The 18,212-nt window shown below is 36.2% G+C and overlaps 1 protein-coding gene across 5 annotated transcripts in view; it reads right to left on the reverse strand.

Annotated features, from left to right (window-relative positions):
• Window positions 1-18,212, reverse strand: part of PTPRM (protein tyrosine phosphatase receptor type M) — a 462,170-nt gene that overhangs the window by 45,833 nt on the left and 398,125 nt on the right. For all 5 annotated transcript variants that reach the window (XM_082753666.1, XM_082753665.1, XM_082753667.1 and 2 more), the window contains 3 exons: window positions 14,808-14,895; window positions 9,413-9,489; window positions 6,547-6,583 (listed from right to left, as the gene is read on the reverse strand). In XM_082753666.1, the coding sequence (XP_082609792.1) occupies window positions 6,547-6,583; window positions 9,413-9,489; window positions 14,808-14,895 (202 nt within the window). The remainder of the gene's footprint in view (window positions 1-6,546; window positions 6,584-9,412; window positions 9,490-14,807; window positions 14,896-18,212) is intronic.

The raw sequence follows: 18,212 nt of genomic DNA on the forward strand, positions 1-18,212 counted from the left end.
CCTGCCCCATCAAGTCCAATTTATGGTTGATTCCTTATTGAGGATGGACACCCCATAATCAAACACCAGCTTTTCATAATTTGCATCCCCTAAAAACATGGACAGATGAGGTAGATTTGTAAGGCTGACACTGTATAAATCTTCCTTGGACAAAAAATGGATGCATGGATAGTGCATGATCTCAATAATTAAGAGTTTGAAGAGCAGCTATACCAATAAATGTCAACTTCCTGAATGTCCAAAGTGTGTTTGGCTCACAAAAACAGTTTGCACAGCTCTTGAGTTTTAGAAAGATCATAATTTCCTTGTTTTCAGAACATATTTTATAATCCTATTTTTTAAAAAGACAAATATATTGCTTTTCATGAAATGTTCTATTTTCTGTAATACAACCTTGGAACGTTTCTTTTTGCCTACACAATTCATCTATTTGTCTACTTAATTACTGTAGTCTCTCATTTTTTTACTACTTAATTCAGATATGCAAAAGTCTGTCATAGGTATTCTGGACTGACTTCACAACACAAAAATTAAACCAGTATCTTGTCCTTGAGATAGAGTTCTAAAAAAGCTCTGTAGACCTTTATATCTGATACCTGGCTGCTCAGTCTTTGTGTGGGAGAGGATAGAAAGATCATTTTTTTCTTATTTTCCAGCTTTGACAATGGACATAAAAATCAACAGCACTAGGCTCTGCATAATATTGGATCGATCAGCTTTTTTCCTGAGATCATCCTGTTCCACTTTGTCACCACACAAAAACTTCGAGACATGACACACTGCAACAGAGCCTAAGCCAACTTTGGATCTGTTAGAAAACCATGCCAGCTCTGCATTTAGAGCCTTCTATGCTGAATGGAAATCAACAAGGGCAACTCATACTGTGAAAACTACTACAGAGCTGATTAATACGAAGACAGAAAAATATGGAGTTCTGAAAATGTTGAAAGACCAACTGTTCTAACACAGTTATCATTAAATTTCCTACAATAAGCAAAGAGGCAGAGAGAAACTCAGCTATTCTCAGGTACCACAATGTGGCAACTGTTGGAAAGTGCTGACTTTGATAGTTACCAGTTTTTACTACACATTGTGAGAATCACAGAATCACAGAATGGTTTGAATTTGAAGGGACCTTAAAGATCACCTAGTTCCAACTTGCCTGCCACAGGTAGGGACACCTTCCACTATACCAGGTTGCTCAAAACCCTGCCCAGCCTGGCCTTAAATACTTCCACGGATGGGGCATCCACAGCTTCTCTGGGCAATCTGTTTCAGTCCTTCAACACCCTCTGATTAAATAACTTCTTCTTTTATATCTAATCTAAACCTTTTTATTTAAAACTATTTCCCCTTGTGCTGTCAGTACACTCTCTTATAAAGAATCCCTCTCCAGCTTTCTTGTTGGCCCCTCTTAAGCACTGAAAGGCCACTGTAAGGTCTTCCCAGAGTCTTCTTTTCTTCAAGCCAAACAATCCCAACTCTCTCAGCTTCTTTTCATAGGAGAGGTGCTCCAGCTCCTTTATCATCCTTGTGACTTTCCTCTGGACTCACTCCAACAAGTCCACATCCTTCTGTTGGGAACCCAAAGCTGAATGCAGTACTCCAGGTGGGGTCTCATGAGAGTGGAGTAGAGGGGCAGATTCATCTCCCTCAACCTGGTGGTTGTTCTTCTTTTGATGGATCCCAGGATACGGTTGGCTTTCTGGGCTGCAAGCACACATTGCTGGCTCATATTCAGTTTTTCATCCACCAACATCCCCAAGTCCTTCTCTGCAGACTTGCTCTCAATTTGCTCATCACCCAGCCTGTATTTGTGCTTGGAACTGCCCTGGCCCAGGCATAGGACTTTGCATTTGGCCTTGCTGAAGTTCATGGACTGCCTCCCAAACCTGTCAAAGTCCATTTGGATGGCATCCCTTCCATCTAGCATGTCAACCCCATCACACAGGATGGTGTTGTCTGCAAAATTCCTGATGGTGCACTCAATCTCATCATCCATGTCACTGACAAAGACATTAAGTAATACTTGTCCCAGTATCAACCCGTGAGGAACACCACTCATCACTGGTCTCCACCTGAACACTGAGCCATTGACTGCAACTCTTTGCGTGCAACCATCCAACCAGTTTGTTATCTACCGGGTGGTCCATCCATCAAATCCATGTCTCTCCAATTCAGAGAAAATGATGTTGTGTGGAACAGTGTCAAACATCTTGCACAAGTCCAGACAGATGAACCTGAAAAGGTTCATCTGAAAGGAGAACTTTGTCTCCTTTCGTCCTCAACACTGGTGTAAGTATCAAACTTCAAATGCTCCTGAAAAATTGGGATAGTTCTCATCAGCGTTTGCTGGGAAATGGTAGAAAGACAGCTCTGGTGAATTTGCCATATGGTTTCACAGAATAACCTGTAGATACCACTTCCATATGGAAAGGGTGTATTACTTCTGTATGCATTTCGGTGTGAAGAAAATGTAACTGCTTTGAAGGACATGGCTCAGAACACCTTGCCAATTCAATGCAGCACTCAAGAATGGGTTTATCTCCTTCACTGAAGATGTATGGCTTCAACCACTTTTAATGTTTTGATGATTAGGAAGTAAAGAACACCATTAAACACAGTTGAATCTTCAAGATTAATATAGGGGTACAGAATTCACTCACTTTGTGCATACATCAGAAAATCAGTCTGACTATCCTACACTGTGAAAAAAGACAGCATGTATAAAGCTGAAAAATTGTGTAGAATTATCTTGCTCTGTTGTTTTTCAATTCTCCCTCAAGTAATTTCAAATGCTAATTTTCATCTGGAAGCTAAAACCATGGCAGCAAAAGTTTCTCTGTAAAGATAAGCACGGAGCTTCCACACTGCTGTAGTTCTGACAACTTTCTGCTACATAAAAACAAAAAATGTGCCAAGGAAGTTGAGTACCATTATTCAAAGCAATATTTCTGCTTCAGATGCCTGAAAGGGAACTTTCAGTTCGAAAGAAAATGTATTTTTGTTTCTGAAAACCCTTATTAAAATGTTCACACAACATATACAGTAGTGTGTGGAAGAAAGATGCATTTTGCAGAAAAGAGAAAGAAAATGAAAGGGGTTATTACAGTGGCAAGTTTATGCTGCTGCAGTGAGGACTGTATAAACACTTCCATTGTAAATATTTATTTTCAGAAGTTTGTAACTTGTACTTAAAAAACTTCTGCCTGGAACCTGACTTGATGTCTGTCTCTATAACCAGCAATATAGAAAGTGAAACAGTTCAGTATCTGCTTTACAATTAAATACAGACAAGAAGGTGAAAGGCTTCATTGAGGTATTAAATCTAAAGATGATTTATTTTCGAAAGTAACTTTTTACAGACGTTAAGATATGCTCTGAAGTACTTGCAAAAAACATCTTAGATCATGTTCCTGTGTGTGCTGCAGCAAGCAGAGAGATTCAGTGAGCCTGACCCATGAGGATTATTCAAAAGTCAGAGACGCTGAAATGAATGTACTTCATATATAAAGACATGCAGCTTGCATGTGAGTATCTGCTGTTTCACACATGATTGATCTGCTTGAAAACTAGCCCTGGTAGAAATGGCAATGAGCGATGCTATAGCACTGTATTAACATTCATTTGTCACTCATAATTTACAGTTGCTGGTGTAGTGATGGAGGAAGCATTACAAAACCGTTGATAGAGACTTGCTAGAAGAAGCTAAGTCATAGCTGAATTAACTAGGTGAACTTCAGAGGACAGAGAACATGTAAAAACAAAAAAAGTTTTTTTCTGCTTGGTAATCAGGGTTAGACATGCAAGATCAACAACTGCCATCTGTTAATTATAAAATCTAGCAGTGTGTGTGGAAATAAGTACTGTATAGATATTCAACATACTGCTCCCAGTAAAGGACCTGGTTAAAATTCATTGATTACCTAACTCCTGAAAAATAAAAAGAAAGCTACCAGTAAATTGAACAGATCATAAAAGAGCTTGACATTCTGCTATAAAATAATTTTAAAGAATTATATCCATGGGAACAAGGGATACGTAAAATAAAGCACGGATTTTTAAATTGCACCTGCTTGCTGGTTCTGCATGACCCAATATTCTGGCTTGTGACAAGGGATTCTTTTTAATCATGATGTCTGAGGTGCAGATCCCATCTGTTGATGCCAATTATAGCAGATCACCAAGAGTCTTTACTAGCTGTAAATTCAGTCTATCAGCCACATTATACTTACCGCATAAAAGAAAACTGATGTTACTTTTCCAATCCAAATCGCACACTTTGTGTACATTACTTTTACAGTGGAAGCAAAACATTTTTGATTATTAGTTGAGAAAGCCTCCATTAGGTATGTCTTTTAAAAAACGTTTCTCTCCCTTATTCAAATTAGCAGCAGATTGCTACGAATTCCAAGGTGGAAGACACCAGTCTGTGTGTCAAACTCTAGTTAGTATGGAAGACAGTAACACTTTAATAAACAGGTGATTATGCAACTCCCAGCTCTGTTAAAAGCAGATTGGTAATCTATTACAAACTGATTAAATTTGCCACTTTTTCACTTCAAACAATTATATTTGCTCATTAACACTTGATATGTTGAACGCAGCTTAAGAAGAACATAGGAAAATTAAATATCAATCATTCTAACTCCTCAGAGATTTAAAACTGACTCATGTAATGATGTTTTCCTTCAAAGAACAATAGGCATGTGCACCTGTGAAAGATTTGGTGGAAGAGAAAAGGAAGAATGGGAAAAGCTATTTTAAGACTGTTGTAAAGTAGACATCAAGGGAATTAAACACGTAGCTTCACTGTTGTGCTGTATTGATGTGTTTATACATATCTGTGTGAAAATGTGTTCTAAAACAGAGCATGAACATCTTTGGCTGTATCTGTGAGCTATGGCTCACGACAGGCTTACTAGTATGGAAGACACACAGAGGCAAAGTCTTTTTGGCATGTGAAACAAATATCTTTCCTTTCATAGTTAATATAGAGCCATAAAGGAGTTTTAGGGATTATTCACAGTTACCTTAATTATCTTTGCCAAATGCAGAGACTGCTGTGCAAAAGCTTTGTCAAGAAGCTGGGATACACAACTGCACCTACCACAACATTGCAGACAGCCACATATTCTTTACATCATGGAGGATGAGTTGTTTCTACTTCTCTTATTCTCCTTTTTGACTAGACACTTCTCCTTGCCACCACAACAGGAAAAAGGTGTGGCTAAGAACCTGTTGGGACTTGCTAGAGGATCTGGTACAACGACTTTTAGTATAGTATTGCATCCAATACTTGTCTTTAAAACCTAAAGTATAAAACCCTCAAGCTTGGTATTTGTTATTCAAGTATTGTGATGAGTGATAAAGCTGCCTTTAAACCTGCTTCAGATAGGAATGACATACGTTTACCAGAAAGCTGTCAGAAGGATCTGGGGAATGTCCTGATGAAAAGAACTGCACTACACACTGCAAGTAAAATGCCAGCTATGTAACTTTTCATTTTAGGATTCAGCTGAAGGTGAAAAACAACAGCACCATCAAGTAAAGGTTAAATGGAACAATTCACTACTTCTCAGAAAAGGAGACTGTAAAGGCCTAAAGTGAATTAAACACATGCTCTATTTCTGTCCCAGTTTTCTCTCTTGCTTACATGTAGAAAGACTGTGGAATGAGAGATGTGGTGGGTCGGTAACAAAAGTGAAAGATGAAGCACATTTAATAGCTCAAGGTCTAAGATCTCCAATTCTAATTCTGGTCTAAAAGTGTAAGATGGTTGTGAGGCAGTTCTGCATCCTGCCCCACTGTCATCTGAAGCAAGAGCACCTCATTTGGGACTAGCCAGAGCTGAAGTACAGAAAGGCAGAGATATGTTGCCTCCACTGGTAAAAGTAGGGACTGGGGGCTGCAGTGGGGTTTTTGCCCCTCTTAGGGTGCGAATGAATTCACAGTAAGAGCTCTTATTTGACACGGCCAACAGTCACCGAAGACTCATCTTTCCCACCTGTTCCAGCTCTGAACTTGACCAAAAAATCCTTAAGAACTGCATCAGAATGGGCAAATTATATCTTGTTGGTTCTTGTTCACAAACAAACTTTTAAAAGATGGTCTGTAAAATTCTCTCTCTAGATCCTTTTGAAGAATCCCCCTGCAAGAGCAATGTGTCTTTGGGTCCTCTACTAAAACTTGCCAAATAAAGTATTTCCCAGTTCAAAGACCTGAAGCCTAGATATCATTGAATACAAAAATATACATTTTCTTATCACTGTTGACACTCTGAAGTTTACTAAGTATTTCTACCTTGACTTAATTCTTTTTTCATGAGTAACAAGATATTGAGTAGTTTCTGCTAAAAAGGATGTATTTTGCTTTTCTACACAAAACCTACTTGAATATAAACATAAAGGACTACTTACTTGAAATACGTGAAAATAAGATAGTAACAATTCAGTTTGCTTGCTTTTACCTAATGTTTGAACTATTTTGTCTTGAATACTGACCTCTTAGCTTCTCATAGCAAAAACCAAAGGGTAAGACACTTACCTTGTGTAGCAATGTAGTGATTCGGCCTATGATAACCCTAAAATAAATTGGAAAAAGAATTATAAGCACCTTGTCTGTTGCTATTAGTGAAACTTCATTTAGGGTAGTTTTGAATAAAAATCACAACAATTAGAGTAACATATTTTTTTTTTTTTTTTTTTTTTTTTTTCCCAGCAGGGGAAGAGCAAGAGAGAAGGGGAAGAAGAAGCAAATGTGTTTTCTTCAAGATATTGAAGTTGCATCCTTGTACATTAGGGGACAGAAGTAATACGTTCTTTAAGTCTCCAGTTGGATCTGCTGAACATGAACAGCATGAAATCCTCTCTAGCACTTGCAGCTAATGGTGTGAGATGTTCACGTAGGCTGATACATACCTTCAAGCTATTGCTATTTATTGCAAAGTCTATCCCTGTTTTAACAGCTAAAGAATGCTTGATTTGCATTCAGCCCTGAGATGGGTGGCAGGATGTTCACTCTGTCCTCTGTGATTTGTTTATGATTTATTCCTGAACATTAGGGCAAATTCTTTGACTAAATGGTTTGGTATGAATACACTTGTTCACCTCTACATAGAAAAAACAAAGCAATTCTTTGTTTCTCTGATGGCAAGAGCAACTTAAACACAAGCTGGCTGTGCAATAAAGTCTAATACTCCATGGATCTTCACAACATTGAATAGGTTTTCAATAGGGAACAATACCACTTTTATTGTATTTGAGTTTATGCTGTGATGGGAGTGTCACCAAAGGTCCAGATCATGCACTAGTATGTTGATAAATTCAGTTATACCACTTTTAATCTTTCTGTAATGGTTAGGCTCCATTGTCAGTCAACAAAGGCAAGAATTTAAAGCTGAAGCTTTCATGCCACTGTAATTTCTTTGTAAAAAAGCAGGAGGGACTGTAGTGATGCAAGGTGGGAAAGACTCAAAGCAACTGAAAATATTTTGAATATTACAGAAAACAACAAAAGTTATAGAACTGAGTTCTGTACATGTCATGGAAGCAAAATCTGGAATTCTATAAATTGAGAACTCTTCGGATAGCTACAGATTTTATTATTATTTTTTCTGCTGTGTGTTATCTAATATCTCTAGTGGCTTGGATTAAATGATTCAGTTTCTCAGTGAAAAAAAAAAAAAAAAGCATTGGTAAAAATAGTGTATAACCATTGCCCCCCTCTCATTTATGCACAAAAAAATCATAGTGTCTGTGACAGTGACATTCTCTTATTAACACATTTATTCTGACAACACAGCAACAATAACCTCATGCAAGTGAAAAATAGCATCTGCTTCTGTAGTAGTAAACAAGCATTTCCAATGGAAGCCTGACTAGCAAGATTATAAATGAAAAATGCTGCGTTTTATGCTCAAGTTGCTTTTGAAAGATGTCTGCAAACCTCCAAACTTTGCAATGAAGCCATCTGCTGGGATGAGCGAGAGATTTTTTTTTCCTCACCCATTATGTCTTTTAGGGCCATAGTCTTTCCATACTCCTTCTTTTCTATTCCCCTCATTATTTCCATAAGCAAAAAAGGGTTGCTATGCTGCTATTTTATCAGTATCTATAATAGGCTATTGTGCAAATTCTTCTTCCTCACATTTTTTAATATTTTAGAATGAGAAACAAATCTGACCCAAGAACACGCTAGTAGCCTAAAATGAGAACAATCCTCAATGTTGAAGAAAGCTTGAAAGTTAATTCAAATGTAGCTCTTAAATGTGAACTCTCTCTTTCTTTTTATGACAGAGATTACTCCCTTCAGATTTTAGTGATATGTCTAACTAAATGCATTTCCCTATCTGCCTTTAGCTTCTGGTGAATATGCTACTCCTTCATACAAAAAGGGGCTGAGCAGAAATCTAAGTTTCACTTAATAGTTCATGAGCATACTAACAAACATCAGTAGAAGGAGTTATCCTCAGACTTACAACTTCAGATTGTTAAAACTGAAGTAAACCTACTTTTCTTGTACAGCTGTAGTTCCTCTAGCACTCTGAAAAACATCACTTACATTTCTGTTTCGTACTGGTGACTAAATTTAACTGTGAACCATGACACCATTTTTGAAAGATGTCACTGCTGAACAAGAAATCGTTAGCAGACACTGTTTCTTACGAAGCAACAGTTAGCCAAACATCTAGCATTCCATGTAAATAATAAAATAATTATCTTTGCTATTCACAGATTTCTGACTTTAGAAAGTATTGACTTTCTAATGATTTTCAATTCTACTTTTGAGTTCATTCTTTCAACCGAAAACACCTTGTCTCTTAAAGAATTTATTCTAATGTAAAACATTAAGTTAACACGATGCAGAATGAACAAAGAAGCCACCTTCAATAATTAAACAGCCTACATATTTAATGAAATGTCTTGCTTGCATTAGAAGTACTGGTTAACAGCTGCAGAATATACTTTGAAGGCAACTTAAAAGTGCAGAGATGACAAGAGATTGCAAATCCCTGCATTAGGCATTACAGAGTTTTGTCACATTAATATGCAAACAGCTTTCTTTTAAATGTGGAATGATGCCAAGTTGTTGACAGAAAGTGAAAATAACATTTTGTTAGCCCAGATAAGCACCAGCAGGCAAAGTAGCCATACAGCGTTGCTGGCAAGATTTCAGTCTATTGGCAGTTTGAGGAAATAGCTCCTTTCATTTGCCTATTGACAAAACCTTTGAGGCCTTTTTTTTTTCCTTTAGTGAACACCTAGCTTTCAAAGAGAACACTTTCTGACAATGTTTAGCAACTGATATTAGCTGTGATATCTACTAATACAAATTATGAATAATGCGAGAATAATAAGAGCTGACTCTTTGAACACAATGCTAAGTTTGTTGACTACATCAGTATACGCACATCAATATAATTTCCATTGATGTAATCGGAGTTTGTTTCGCCTTCAATGGGCTGCAATCTCACTCGAGAATGGTCATCTGAAACAGGAACAAATGGGAGAAAAAAAAAGTAATTAAAGACATTCATTAATGAATATGACATAAAAATAAAGTCAAACTACAATCTTGTTATTGGCAACTTCATGATTGTTTTGTTGGCCATGAAAAAATTGTATCAACAACAAATCTTCGTTTTGGTCATTCATGAGGCTTTCCAAATTGTCTCTGATTTTCAATTTGAATGCCTTAAATATTTCTAATTTACAACCCATTGCAATTATTATTATTATATTTTGCCTTGATAACCCCCATACCTTTCGTAAGCAAAATAATTAACATTGTCTAAGTTTTACTCAGTTGGAAATGTTTCTGCCAGTACCCAAAATAAGCTGGAGTCATTCTACAAGACATACTGCTACCTCACAGTTTCTAGAAAAACTCATTATGTTTACAGTAAGGGAGAAAGCAAAATAAAATAATGACAGAAAACACACAGTCAGATAATGACTTTTGCCACTGACTTTTGCTCCATGGTGGCCATCTGTATCTATCCAGGAATCCTACCTGTTTGCAAACACTTCCAACTCTAATTTCCAAATTCCAGTACAAAACACCAGGGCATGAATTTATTTCTTGTCAGCTGCCTCATTTACTTTATGATGCCACAGCGGTGATTAAGAAATGCTAGAGGCTACATCCGCCTCATAAAAGCTTCTCAGTATGCTGGTAGGGCTTTTTCTTCTCTGAGAATTTGGAACATGCTTCTTTTGGTTCAAAAGTGACCAAGCACAGTGGCTTCTCTAGAATGCTGCACAAGTTGTTGATGAAACAATACTTTAAAGAAATTTAAGGGCCTCATGACAATGATCCCAAGGACGGAGACATAGAAAATAGTCTCTTTACTGCTGCTTTATTTACAAGTTCCTTCTGCTAATTAGATACCTATATATTATTGTTTTTGAATGGCACTTGTTAGCTGACTTAAAACTGACCACAGACCTTACTGATTGTCATTATTTTCTTGTAAATGAAACAAGCATTAGAGCACAAGAGAAACTGCCACCCATGTTCTCAATAGCTATTTTTTTTAACCTCAAAAAGTCCAAAATAATAACAAAAAACGATGAAAGAACATGAAGGAGTTTAAAAAACATTTTTTTTTTTTTCAGAAGTAGCATAATATTTGCCCATGTTCTGGAGGAGGAAGGAGAGGGCAAGTGGTTCTTAGAATAACACTGTTTGAGAATGACAAGTCAGAAGATTTTCAAATGGATGAGTAGGAAAGGAAGAAGAAAATTCTTGATTTCGACCTCTATTATGCTCTAAGTCTCATTGACTACAGATCTCAGAGCCTAGTCTGTTTTCCTGGGATTCCCCTGGGAGAGAGAAAGGGTATACATAGCTGTAAACCAAATATAGTAAATATATTTTTTGCAGTTTTGCAGCTCTAGATTTTGCACACCTAATATATCGCTAGTTTGTTGTGATTATTTCAGCCAACTGTCTTTGAGAATGAGTTTTTCCACAGACGTTGGGATATTCAAATCAATTAAGTTCATCAGGTCATCCTTTTCAGCCTTTTTATTCAGTTTTCAAAGACTAAAAATTTATAGAGATGTGATCCTCCATTACATAACCCATGGCTGCCTGACCTTATCAAGCTACTCTTATTCAAGTGCTGTGCTAGTCTCTGCTTAATTAAGCTATTTATCAGTTTCTTCAGAACAGAGGTTCAGCTCACAGGTCCTTAATTCTAAAAGTCCATCTTACTTAAGAAAGATACTACATTAGGAACTTTCTAATCTTCTGACATGGTTGCTGTTTTTATGGTTTTGGGACCTGATCCAACTTCTATTGAAGTCAACAGACTCCAGAAGTTAAGATAGATTGGATTCATTGTTCATCCATATTTTCATCATTTCATGCATCATTTCTTTAAAAGCATTCTTAGCAGAACAACTCAGGCTAGTAAATATCTCCACTTTTATATTGCTTGGAGTACTTAGGGTCAGATTTAATTGTCCAAAAACAAGCACTCATTCTATTTTACATAGCCCAGGATATACAGATGCACAGATGTCTTAGGTCACCTGAAATGACACTACTATGTTTAGACAATTAAATCCTGTCTTTGATGACTTGTGCATCAATGAATTCCATATTGGGCAAACCAAGGTTAAATTTCCCATTGAGTAACTTCCTAAAAATGACAACTTCCTGTTAGTTCTTTTAGGCTGATTTATACCAATGAATAATACTCAGCACTATCCTTTTTTGTTATTATTATTACTTTGTTACTTCTATTATTTACTCTATTCTTTCCTTGCTATTATTTTTGCTTCAGATTTTGCAAAACTAAGTAAGTTACTTCATAATGTATCTTCATAAAACCTTTCTGCCCCTTTTTTTCCTCACATACATCCTGCATTCTCACTTAAGTTTCTGGGAATTCTTCAAATAATGGACAGTTCAATACCCATTCACTTGCAGTGGAGCTGGAGTGACTCCCTTTTTTATTGCTTTGAAAACTCCAGTTAACTCCTTGGTCCATGGCAACACTTTTTAACCTGAAAAAATTATTCAGTCAACAACAAAAAATTCTTCCTATGTTTATGCTCATGCTTATGCCAAGTCTATGTCTTAGTAAGCCTAAGGGGTAAAAAAGCCAGATATTCTTCAAACGTGTACAATGACTTTAAATAGCCTCTATGTTAATTGTGTAGATTTTTAGGTTATTTTGTTCCTTTCTAATTTAGCTTGCTCTTAACATTCTTTGTAGCTTTTAAATACTCTACTTTCCACTGTTATTTTGTTACCACTCTATCAAATTTAATTTTGCACTGATCACTTAAGCTTTCAAAATGAGTTATGTTAGAATTCATTTGTCTTTATAGAAAGTGATAATAGATAATGAATATGCACATTTTAATCTTGCTTCCATCATGTTACCTACAACATGTGTATGCCAGTCTGAAGACTGTGAACTCTAACAAGCCCCTTGAGTAGCCAGTTGATTAGCATGCCTAGCCAATGACACTTTCTTGGGAAGTGCCTTGCTGATTCTTTGCAAATCAAGCCTTTTAGAAATGTCTCAGCTAAAATCTTTAGCTGCTTTTAAAAGCTGTGATCAATATCCTCTTCTCATTTAGTCAATGTTGAGTTAGGTAAAAATAAATACATAACCCCTTCCTGAAATTACCTGAAGATCTCTCCTGAGGAAAAAAATTATAGATTTTACCAAAATCCATGCATAACACTACACTATTAGGACGGACACAGATTTTTTTCTTGAGTAAAAAAAGATTCATTTAGCATATTCATGCCATTTTTTTTTAGTTGTTAATGAGAAAACACAAAGTCTTTTGTGTTCAATAAAGGAGGAACATGTTTTGTGTAGGGGACTGGACTGTGGTCATGATTCAGCTTGCTGAACAGAGGCTCACAAGTTTTAGCTACTTTCATACAGTGGGTAGGGCATGCTTGTAGCCAATTAAATGCACACCACTTGGGTAATGTAAAGCATGTTGCCATTTTGACAAGCTTGTGCATTGCTGGTAGCTTGGTGCTTTTGTTTTAGTTCCCTTGGAGAACAATAATGACTATAAGCAATAATGTAACAACAGTATCTTGGGGAAAATTTAAACAAAGAGGATAAATGGACAGAAAAAAATACATTAAACTCTTTACAGAAAAAAAATATATATTTAACTGTAATCATATAGCCATAATCTGTGGCATCTAAACTATCTGTATTTTTAATTCTTTAAACACAGCATAAAAAGGCAATTTAGTAAAATGCTTTAAAAGCTAAAGCCAATACTTTAAACAACTATCTGGGATGAATTTTCAAAAGTGGACTGCTAAAACTGTACTCTTAGACTCTAAGCCAAGCAATCATTTATCAGCAGAAAACTACACAAAGTAATTAGACAGTTAACTACTTCATTTGCATACATCTATTTAACAGATGACAAATTGTGGGCAGTTTCAGCCTCTCTTTTAAGATACTGCCCTTTACTCTAATTAATTTTAATTTGTATTTGTATTATAGACGTAAATAGGAAATGTTATTGATAATTCCATTTAACTCTTTCCCTTTGCTAAATACTGATGACATTAAAAGTAAATTGAGATCCAAATGATCACAGTAACATTTGCCCTCTCAGAGAGCCTTCAGTATTACTTGTAATTGCCATTGATTTGTGTATCTAATATCTTTTACTTGTTTTCCCTCTGCTACTCATCACTTCCTTTCCTCAGACATATAGCACTATCAGTCTTCTGTTTACTTCAGCCAAGGGGAGTCAAAGCGAAAGGCAATGTATTATGTGACATTAAAGAGGGGACTGACAAAGCTAAACACTGACTAAGAGAGAAGACCTATTGTTCACAGGCTTGGTTTGGAAATAAAAGTTCTCAAAGGAAGAGTAAACATAAAGGTGGAGAACGCTCTTTCATATTCTTTTTTATGCCTTCAGTATTTTGACTTAAATGAGGATAGCCATCTAATGTATTGCTATATCCTCTCAGAATAACAAGATAGTTACACTAACGATTGCTTGCATAGAAGACAAAACCATGCCTAGTAAACCATGAAGAGTAAACACCTTTACATATACTACAGCCCATCACAATATTCACATTTCCCTAGAATATTTTATTTATTTATTTATTTATTTTTCAGTAAGTAGCATGATATTTTCCGCCTTGGTGTTCACTTACAGCATTTCTTGCCACAGTGCTTTGCAATCACATAATGCTAGATTTAGGGATCACTCGCCAAAGCACACTATCATCCCCTAAAGTTATTCGATTATCAGTATACCTAATCTTCATCAAACTTAGCAGTTTCAAGTAAAACAAACATACTCTGTTGTTTTTTTTCTTTTCTTTTTTTTTCCCCTTACATTGCGTATAGGATTAGGAAGGTAAGTCAGGATGGCTGTCTCTGTCATCAAGGAACACTTAAGCAGCAGTATTGTCCATTCCTACAACATTCAGAACTATCCAATCATCCAAACATCCAATGTCAAGAGATCAGCCCATGAGACCATGGGTACCCTTCCACTAAGCTGCCAGGAGCAGTCTGGGAGCTGTCAGAGCTGAGTATCGCTTAAAGATGTCATTCTCTATTAGCCAAATGTAGATCACAGGATGGGAGGTATATAGGGGGCTAGTGGAGAAAATGCATTAAATCTGACAGTTTTCTAAAAAAAAATGTAACTTTTTCCCTCACTTTTATGTTCTTAATTAGAGAAAAGCAATATAAGCCTGATGTGAGCAAGAGGCTGGTGGCCATTCTTATCCAGTTCTGAAAGGAAGTTAACACAGTGCACAATTATGTTGTCAACACTTACATGCAATGATATTCCCGTATCTATTTTTCATTCTGTTCTCATCTTTCTTAGCTGAATCCCACGGTGCAGACTGTCCTTCAAAGAAACTCTAAAAAAAGGAAGGAAAGTAACATTAAGAAATGCATGCAGCAACAGTTGCCTTATGGATAAACCAAGGAGAACAAACAGTACTGCTGGGTGCTGTTGTTAAATTGTCATTTAACTGATTCTTTTATTGAGCAAAAATACAGTTCTCCTATTTAAATGGCATTTATGCATAGCTCCAAATGTTATCTAAAATGTGATATGAGATTATTTGTGTAACAGCAAGAATTATTTGCATGTGAAATGCTACTGAACCTTTCCAAAGTTGCATGCTTGCAACACTAGCAGTCCTTCACTTGTGCTATCCAGATTCTTTGCCTAGTTCTCTTATACACACAGATGAAGCTGAAATAGCTCCATCATCAGTACTGGAGTTGCTCCAGTATTTGAGTGCACAATTACACACTGTACAAAAATATTTTAGTTTTCATCATATCCACAATTTTTGGTTACTTCTTGGCAGACACTTCATGCATCTAAACATATTTTTAAAAAGTTGGATTCAACTACCATATATGTGTCTTTTCTACAAACACAATTTATACCAGAAAGTTGTGTTTTGTTTTGTTTGTTTGTTTGTTTGTTTGTTTTTTCAGAGAATAAAAATACGATTTTGTGAAAGATATAATCTATCTCATATTCACACAAACTTTGAACTTTGTGCTATAGTTAACAATCAATAAAAATGAGAAAGTTGAAGGTGCTCAAAATAGATATTTACATTAATAAAACAAAGAAGCTAGCAAAGGGGCAGCAAGCAAGCCTATGACATATAGCATTTGCACAATTTCTTAATTTATGCACTGCACTTGTAAGTCGTTTAATACAGATGCATTTTATTATTTCATATTGAGACACTCGTTCCAGGATAAAAATATTTACTTGCCAAATGAACCAGTGGAATTCTACAAGGACAATAGCAGAAGGTAACTCATGTTTTGGTATTTCCACTGGAATGATCAGTAAAATTTCATGTTTGATTCAAGAGGAACATGAATGCACATCATTTACTTTTTCAGTATCAGAAGTCAGAAACAGCTAACTCTCGACTAAACAGGGAAAATGTAGAGAAGCTTGTGCCTCTCACAAGTCCTCAACACTTTCTGAGTGGTTTAAAATAGATAATGCCTGTGAATAGAGTACCAGTGTCTTTTGCCCTCATACTTAAAATGCATTGTTGCTCAAATCCCAGAGATACACTTAGTAAAGAGAATAAAAGTCAAAATGATCTCTTGCTGAAGTCAATGGAACATGGGGACATTTGATGTCTAAAGCAAGTTTTCTTTTAATATGTTCACTAGAGTGGTGATTTCCAACTTATGAGTTGAAAACTCCTGGGAATACAAGGATTGCTTTTAAAATATTTGTGAAGAATAACTTGAGAAAAACAGAAACCTTGCCAAATGGTTACAATTGCTTTGCCCTACATCCCTTTGCACTTCCTTACAACAAATTTAAAGGTTTACAAATTGAAATGACTAAAACCCACTACTATTAGTAAGTTTCTTCTTAACCATGGGACATTGCTATTGAGTATAGCTCTGAGAAACGCAGTTACCTGCCAGTATAGAGAAGCGGAACCCTGTAAATCTTAAGATGATTTACAACTTCATTGCAGTTTGCCAAAAAATGTCAGTGATTATTTATTGGCCAATGGTGTCTTAAGCAAGCCCTTCAACCCCAGAGCACCCTCAACTCAAGCTAGATGGAAAATACTTTTGCAACAAGCCAGGACACACTGAACAAGGAGTTGCTCTCCATGGGCAAAGACAATGACCAATGTCACAATTTCTTGCAAAGTTCATACTCTCAGACAACACTGGAAGATGAATAATTAACACAGTTTAGGCAAAATAGAAATGGAAATGTTCAGCAACAAAGCTCCAAAGACATTACAAACTAATCGTTCATCCTATCTAGACCTTGGCCAGCTATCTTATTCAGGATTTTGCCTTTCAGACAGCTAACATGCAGAAAATTCTAGTATTCTTACAGTCCCTCTCCTAGAGGCTAGTTCACAGAATGGATCCATAAGATATTGGCCAGCAAGTGGTTTTGGTTTTAAATTACTAAGTGTTACATGTGTTGTTACAGAGGAAGAGTCCTATTACTAAAGCTTCCAAGTCTACACCTTGAAACATGGAGGGCCCAAATATACTCCCAGGGACTTCCCGCTTCTCCATGTCCCACTAATGAACTTTCATGAAATTGCTTTAAACCAATCGATTAGAGTAAATCTCTAGAGACAATGAGGAAACTTTTGTATGGTGTTAAATTCAGGGAAGATACATGATAGGAAATGTACTGATTTGGGCAGTTCAACTGCTTCTCATCTGCAAATGTATTGGTTCAATTTATCTCACCTGTTTGGAACTTCAGAAAATAATCTGTAGGGTTTAATGAGCCCTACAGATAAAATATCTCCTGATAATGTATCTGCAGTGTAGATAATTTTGTTCTTTAGAATACATCTGTATCACATTTTACACTGTAATGAAAACTAGGAGACAGATTTACGTTTCCAGCTCCTATATATTGACTTCACTTTCTTTATTGAACATATATTATAGAAAAATAACTCCAGATGTATATGTGTGTGTATATATAAATATATATATATCAATAAATTAGTGGCTGAAATAAAATCTGTCACATAGGGAAAATAGACTTTAAGTAGATCCATTTTAAAAAATTCTTTTTGGGATATACACAGGTATTTCAGTGGGAAGTATACAGAAAGGATAATTTGAAAGGAGAGGTATTACAGTGGGAAAGCATAAAAAGAAACAGTTATTGTAAAAGACAGCTGGAGTGTCATTTCCTAAATTCCCCATGTGCTACTGTTACACAAACTGCAACAGAACCATAATCCACAATGAATTACAAGGAGAAATCCCATTTGTCCCAGAAGTAAAGAACACAGCAGATACCTCGTAACAGATGATCTGTCAAGATCTTTCCTTACTTGTGAGAAATATGTGTTTCATTGCAGAGTTTTTTTTAATGTCTTTCCTGACATATCACTCTCTGGGGACACTGCTGCACAGCAGCCCACACGTTATCTTAGTGGCTATTCATTCTAATTCATCCCTTAAAGTTTCTTAAAAATGTGCAATATTAGGAAGAAATACGTTCCCAAACAGCTTCATTCCACCAAATGCCTGGCAAGGGCAATGGACAACTGAAAACGTGTGTAGGACATTTCTCAAATGATTTAAAATACATATTTCTTTAACTCAAATCACATAAAGTCTTGGCTACCCAGCCCCCATGATGTATTACTGAATGAAATACTTTTCAAACCAGCTGTTGTAGCAAGCA

Source organism: Aythya marila (genome assembly GCF_965140915.1).
Source record: "Aythya marila genome assembly, chromosome: 2".
In the NCBI taxonomy this organism is placed as follows: Eukaryota; Metazoa; Chordata; class Aves; order Anseriformes; family Anatidae; genus Aythya; species Aythya marila.